Source organism: Tachysurus fulvidraco, chromosome 10, assembly GCF_022655615.1.
Source record: "Tachysurus fulvidraco isolate hzauxx_2018 chromosome 10, HZAU_PFXX_2.0, whole genome shotgun sequence".
NCBI lineage: Eukaryota > Metazoa > Chordata > Actinopteri > Siluriformes > Bagridae > Tachysurus > Tachysurus fulvidraco.
This window is the reverse complement of record NC_062527.1, coordinates 8,041,959-8,049,291: the sequence shown is the minus strand read 5'-3', so window position 1 is coordinate 8,049,291 and position 7,333 is coordinate 8,041,959. Positions and strand designations below refer to the sequence as shown.

The window sequence follows — 7,333 nt, the reverse complement described above, 5'->3', positions numbered from 1 at the left end:
AAATCTTTAATTCAGTAGCTGCTTATTAAAAAAAAAATAAGGCATTGAATAATTGCTTAGAAGCCCTTTAAGAAGTGTGTTGTGATCATCAGTATGGTTAGACAAGGCTAGGAATTATTGGGTTAAGCCAGGGCTGCACTGATGAAGGACTGTGTGATGCTGATTGAGCCACGACTGCTAAGTTGACCTTAATGACAGTGGAACACAACAAACAACTCAAAGTCCAAATGGAGTGTTCAACTTTATAAAACAGAAGGATTTTTTTTTTTATTTTGAGAGAAACAATTGAATATAAAGCAATTGCATAACATATCATGTATAAAACTAAACACTGCTGGTACAGGACGGTACTGTGGCATGAAGCAGAATTACTGTTAACATTCCAATGTTGATTATTTTTAAACATAACAATTAAACATGACTTTGTGTTTTATTCCTCTTGTACCACAGCAGTTTGCTATAGTTGTTACTATAGAGCCAATAATGTATTTGATGAAGCACATTAATATATTGCCTTGCATCTGGAACTGTCAGAGCTGAAAATAAAACAAATCACCAGTTATTTGCATTAACCACAGCAAAGATGCAAAAGGAAAGTGGACACAAAACACAAAAATGTTGTTTAAAAAAAACCTTTATTTTACTTTTGTTTAATCCTACATATAACAGAAACAGTTTCTATGTTCATCAAGAGTGTGAGTATTTTTATGTTAAATCAGTGACAGTGTAACAATAAGACTTCAAAAGTATTAGAATAATATTTTCTACATTGAATATGTTCATACATACAGTGTAAAGCATTCTATAAAATTCTAACCATATAAATAGAAATTTGGTCCATTGAGTTGGTTGCTATAATATTTACAAATTAGAATATTATTTTATTTTCTTGTTTGAAAATTTGTGACTGAAAAAAGCCACAGTCTTTGTATTTACATTATGTAAAAAACAAAAAAAAACAACAACAATGTGTCTCTTGTTTGCTGCAATCTACTTCTTATTAACAAGTGGTTTTGCCCATGCAAAGAGCTGTAATGCCAATAAATATGAAATGAACATGAAATATTCCTTTGAAAAATTTGTTAGACGTTAGTACAAAGACGAGCCATAGACTATATAAGTTTAACGTTAAACTGAAACAAAAATGTAATGAATACACAAAGGCACATGTTCCAGGGTAGCAGTGTGCTTGATGAGCTTGCGTGCACATGGGATGTGATCAGGTGTTACAAAAAAAAAAAAAGGAGCAGCAGGGAAAAGATCTGTGAGAGCCGAATTTACACATTGCTATGGTTACACCAGGGATTCCAGACTATCTGCGGAACTTGAAGTGCCTCCTGGGAATGTGATGGTGTTTTTGGAGAACTGCATGGCTTTTTCATCTTCTTGGGTGCCAACCAGACTCAGAATGGCTTTGTAGAGAAACTGGTACTGCTCCTGTCAAAGAAATTAATACAGAACCGTTTTCTATTTGTTTCTGCTCAATGTAGCATATGCTGCTGTATTGATAAAATGGATTAAGATTTATTAGTTACTAGCTATTAGTTACTAGATTTATTAGTTAGTAACGGATTAAAGATTAAAAGCGCACAATATTGGTGAAGATCCCAGGCCGCATCAGGTTGCTCATCTTGGCCACCAGGTAAATGTCCACAGAGCTTTCAGCCTCCAGCTGCTGGAGCAGGGTATAAAGGGCACAGAATGTCCCGGCCGTCACACCACCACAACTGCACACACAGCACCATTCACAAGCTTTATGTACATGTTAATTATTTACAACAGAATGAGAAATTATATAATGACTGTACCAGGACTGTCCTTGATGATTAACCAGACTTCACTTGTTGCAAGTAAAGATGTTGCAAAATGTTGGGAACATGTGCAGGCCTGCACAGGCATTTCATTTGACTCAAATTTCAGTTCAGCAAGGTTAAAGCTTTAGCTCACACACTCATCCCTCATAGGAATTGAAACGCCCAAACTTCCAGTAATTAGTGCACAACCTTACACATGAAGCCACTTGCCCGACTGTCAGCTTATAAACATATGACACAATTTGCCTTAAGGCCTTTAATATGATTAGAGTACTTTTTAGGTAGATTATTTGAAAGGCAAATGTATCATTCACGTAAAAACTTCAAGCAAATATCTCAAATCCAGTAATAAAATGAAACTTGTATTGAATGTAAAAAATTTGAATCAGCATTAAGGTGAGATGTGCACAATATCTACACATGGTAGGAGACGTGGTATAATTTTTAAAATACATTCATATGTTCATACATACATTTTTATTTCTTTGGCTTTTTCCCTCAAATGATGTAAGGATTCTGTAATTAACTTATTATATCTGATCAAAGCTAATCGAATAATAAAAGCATGATAAGCAAGTAATACATACTATGCGGACATCTGTATTATTATCTCTTTTTCACTCAGTCTGATCATAATTTGCAATAGATAATAGGATAATAATGAATAAAATTCAAACGAGACAAAAAGCTAAACGAGGCTCATGTAAAAACTTTCTCAGCAGTGTACTAGATGATAGTCGTTTATTTAGTTCAATCCCATCCTATGAAAGAAAATATAACAGCTAAGATAAAGAAAGAACCTACTCATCATGTACAACCATGGGTCCCTCTTTAGTTGCCTGCTCCCCTCGAATTACATTGATGAGCTCAAAAGTCTTCCTGATTGGACCGTCTGGGTTTGGCCAGCGAGGAGCACGATAATGCCTCACTTCCAGAACAAAGTCGTCCTTCAAACGCAGACACAGAGAGACAGACAGACACACAGACAGACAGAGAAGAAGGTCAGAATACTTCTGTATGTGTGTGTGTGTGTGTGTTGGACAGTACAAAGTGAGCATGTGTGGTATGTCTGCTGCAGTAATTGCGTGTGCAGATGGAGAGGTGTGAGGTCTGCGAGAGAGAACAGATGTGTTCGGCTGAGACATGCTCAGTATTTACGAGGCTCAACTCTCAGGCTTTTCAGCAGCCATGTGCTTCTCTAAATGAACTCCATAGTTATCTGGCACCAGCATGCAGCCATATTCATAATGAGTGCTGATACATGTGGTACATGTTCTCTAATAGTGACAACCATGACAGAATACATAGATTGTCTAACTGCTCACAGAGTAAAGTTATAACACAATTACACTAACTGTATCTGTATAGTGCTCCAAATAACAGTAGCTCTATCTGCATCTGTGGCTGTATTTAAACCTGGAGTGGGATATATGAAATAAAAGATGAACCCCTGAAAACTGAAAAATGCATCGGATACATTGCAAAAACCAAACAAGAAATGACAGCACCATGGTCTGTTACTTCTGGCTCTGACAGTACTCTTCATCCTTTGCATCATCAAACAAGTTCACAATCTTTTTATTTTTTTTTTTAATACAACCATTTTGTTTTGGACTTTTTATTACAGGTCCCAACACATAGCTCTTGTCTCAAACCCTGTGAAAGAATACATTAAATAATTTATTCATATTGCTTAAATGAATACTACAGACAGTTATTAAGAGTGACAATGACGCTTCCTTAGGTACTTCACATGGTCTGCGAGTGTGTAAGACAAGCTGACAGATTTACCTGAGAAGCTTCTAGTATGTAATCTTGTACGATCAGCATCTCTTCATTAGACAGACACACATTCTCCTCCCCTAGTAAGGACACCGTAAACATTTCACAGCTAATAGACTGGTCTCTACTGGGCCAGAACATCACCGGCTCGTTTTCCTCCGACTAAGAGAACAGCGAGAGAGAAAAAGAGCGAGAGAGAAAAAGAGAGAAAGAGAGAGAGAGAGAGAGAGAGAGAGAGAGAGAGAGAGAGAGATTCTAAGTGAGAAAATAAACAGCAACTGTAAAATAATATCTGATGCAATGCTATATCTTTTAATGTAGTGACTCCTGAGAGATTCCAAAATCATATGTTTCCACTTTTAATATTTGCCAGCGACCCTGGCACTGTGAAGCACCGATGCTACCCGCTGTGCCACTGTGCTGCCGCACTAAACCATTATTATATAGTGATTACAAACACTAAGAAGAAATGAAATAAATGAAAAGATTAAGTGCTAAGACTTGTTCAACATGAATTAAATTAAAGTCTTAAAGAAAGGAGAGATAATTTACCAGGCTGGAGCCATCCGGCAGTGAGACGATGACCTGAGCATTGTGGTCCCAAATCATCCTCCAAAAGTCCTTCACTGTACTTGGCAGAGGATTCTGAGTGATGATGTACTCAGTGCTGTGGTGATATCCCTGTAATGAGAATTCCAACATTTCTACACATTTCCAAAAAGAAAGGGTTTTCAAAACATACGGTATATACCAAAAACAAATGAAACATATGATGCAATGCAGACTGATATTCTGAATAACATTGCGTCGTACTGTGTATTAATGTCCACTTAACCTTATTAAACAGACTCCAGATGGAAATGTCAACAGAAACATCACTCAGAAGCTTTGAAATTATTACACCTAAAAGACCATATCAGTGGCTCACCATGATATAAGAAGCATTGATGTAGTCTGAGGTCTCTACCGATGTTGTAGACAAACACACTCTGCATCTATCCACTAAAACACACCAAACACCATTATACTGGGTTACTACTGTGGTTATCTTAGTGTTTCTTAGTGATTATTGTATTATAAAATGTACAAATGATTTGAACTGATACTACAGTCAGAGTTAATTATACACCACTACAGCAAGAGGAGAGAAAATAAAACAAGTTTAGGAGAATAGACTCATGACTTCATTCATGTTATACCTTTCCATAATCAGAGTACCACCATGTTGGATGTTGTAGAGTTCTGGAAACTCACCAGGTATCAACGAGGAGTTCCTGTTCTTGTCTTTGTTGCAGTCTTTTAAAGCAGCAGTAAAATCATCTTGCTTGGTATTGGGCTGACTCACCAGCTGAAAAAAACAGACCTCTATGCATCAAACATCAGGGATAAAGAAGGTTTACTTTGTTACTGTGTGCGAGTGCAATTTTTAAGAATTCATTTACTTAATATTTTAACAAATGAACGAGACATAATGCCATCATGATGCATGAATTTTACAATGATCACAGCAGTATAAAGTGACAGCTAGATATTATCATTCAGCTAGTTGACATATTAGAGATGTTTGAGCTGTTAGTCAGACAATAATTTACTATCAGTAAATAAATAGGTGCAAATATAAATAAAAATGTATACATACGTTTAGTTCACTTGAGAGTTTCGAGTGAAACTCTTGCAACTGTATTAGTAGAAGAACATTCCAAAAAGATTCTGGATCCAACCAACCTTTGTTGCTTCATACCTTTGTTGCTTCATACCTTAAACTGCTTTTCCAGGCATGTTGTACATGAAGAGTCAGTGGTGAGCAGGTCATTAACATAACTATGAACACGACTAGTTGGCACGTCCGTCTCTTTGCTTAAGATCGCTTCCACCAGTGCGTCATGGATGAAGATGTACTGCTCCTGCAAGTGTGTAGGAATACCAGACTGAATGACACAAACAAAATAATTGTTTGTAAAATGGTGTTTGTTGCAGATTCCGTTAAACACGTTGGGCACGATGGGCACAAAATCACTAAAACTGGATAGTTAAAGATGTTCTCCTACATGATTACATATATAATCGCATGAATGAGCAGGTGTACAGGTGTTCCTAATAAAGTAGACAGTGAGTATATATTTCTTTCCAGTCATTCATTAGCATTCCAGGCAGTCATCAGTAAATTAAGACCTTGATCTCCTACCTCAGTTTGTACCAGGTAGTTCCTCTGAGTGCGGATGCGTTTGAGAAAGCCCATGATGTTCACTTGACCCTGCTCCTTAATCTGCTTCATCATACTATCCAGGACAATGTAGGTGCCCGTTCGCCCCACGCCAGCACTATACACATATACGTGCACAATCAGAATACAAGAATAATAAATAAATAAATAAATAAATAAATAAGTCATCATAGAAGTAACACTACTATTGAGGTGTGGATACATCCACAGTGGACTGATGATGGTATGTATATATAAATAATTTCTTGGAACTTCCAGAAAAAAAAAAAATATTGCTGTAGACAGCAGCCTCACAGCAAATAAATTATCTAAATGATATAATCGTCTCTAATTGCTTCATTTAATCTAAATTAACAAATAAACCTATTTCAACATATACATTTGAGTTTATTACTAATGAAGCTTTTTTCAATAACCACTAAAAATATTTCCATTTCATTACATTACGAACGCTGATTGAAACTTTTAGATGTGATTCACTTTGGAAAGCGAGGGACTATTTACAAATCTCATTTGCACAATAAAACTGGAATTAAGCAAATGTGCGTAGGCAGCTTGTACAAGTGTAAGTAATGAAGCTTAATAAATACCAATTGTGCGTAACCTCTGTACGCATACTTATTTAAATACAAACACTGCACACAATTAACAATTTATAGAATGTATGCATCATCAAATGGTAGCTAAAAGGGGCTTTGTTTGATTATGCCAAGGAGAAGCATTTAAAAAAAATCCTTCTGAAACAGATTTTAATTAACAAAGGGTGAATTCACAAGCTGTGATGGTTAATATTTCATGTGTTTATTGAACTGACTTAATTAATGTAATATTTTTAATATTTAACAAATGCAGATTCGAGGAACTGAAACTCTTATGATCAACTGAATTCATTTTCTAACTGCTACATCAGTGCAGTTAATAACCTGAGTGACTGACATCACAAAATGTAGTGATTGTGTTGAACCCTATCCAAATGGAGAGTGACTGCACTACAGGGCTGCATTAGGCTGCTGTTTAGTAAAAAAAATACTAATACGGAACAAAAATGACAGTTTGGGGTGTGAAAAAGTAGATATGTTTTAACAACTGCTCTATTTTTCATGGTTACTATATTCAATTCAGCTAAATTCAGTTTATTTGTATGGCACGTTTAATAGTTTACATTGTCTCAAAGAAGCCTTACAGTAGTATAGAAACATGAAAAAAAGAAATAAGGAAATAAAAATAAATGAATACATACATTTAAAGTTTAAAATTACTTTTAAAATAATAATTTAAAATGTAAAATACTATTTATCTCTGACATCTATCCCTAATGAGAAAGCCGGAGGCGACGGCGGCAAGGAAAAACTCTTTAAAAAACAAAAAAATAAGAATTTAATCTTTTACTTTACTGAAAATCACATGTAAATACACAATAATGACATTACAAATTACAAATGATCTAGAAGGGGTCACAAGTACACCACCTGCCCCATTTCGTTTACTTTTAGTGATTTCTTACCTGTTCCCA

At 35.6% G+C, this 7,333-nt stretch overlaps 1 protein-coding gene across 3 annotated transcripts in view; it reads right to left on the bottom strand.

Annotated features, from left to right (window-relative positions):
• Nucleotides 1-616: 616 nt before the first annotated feature.
• The window catches only part of ptprz1a (protein tyrosine phosphatase receptor type Z1a), a 44,707-nt gene continuing 37,990 nt past the window's right edge, over nt 617-7,333 (bottom strand). For all 3 annotated transcript variants that reach the window (XM_027173409.2, XM_027173408.2, XM_047819822.1), the window contains 9 exons: nt 5,782-5,917; nt 5,354-5,500; nt 4,851-4,944; nt 4,525-4,598; nt 4,149-4,277; nt 3,606-3,758; nt 2,619-2,761; nt 1,592-1,727; nt 617-1,437 (listed from right to left, as the gene is read on the bottom strand). In XM_027173409.2, coding sequence (XP_027029210.2) covers nt 1,294-1,437; nt 1,592-1,727; nt 2,619-2,761; nt 3,606-3,758; nt 4,149-4,277; nt 4,525-4,598; nt 4,851-4,944; nt 5,354-5,500; nt 5,782-5,917 — 1,156 coding nt within the window. In that variant the 3' untranslated portion in view covers nt 617-1,293. The remainder of the gene's footprint in view (nt 1,438-1,591; nt 1,728-2,618; nt 2,762-3,605; nt 3,759-4,148; nt 4,278-4,524; nt 4,599-4,850; nt 4,945-5,353; nt 5,501-5,781; nt 5,918-7,333) is intronic.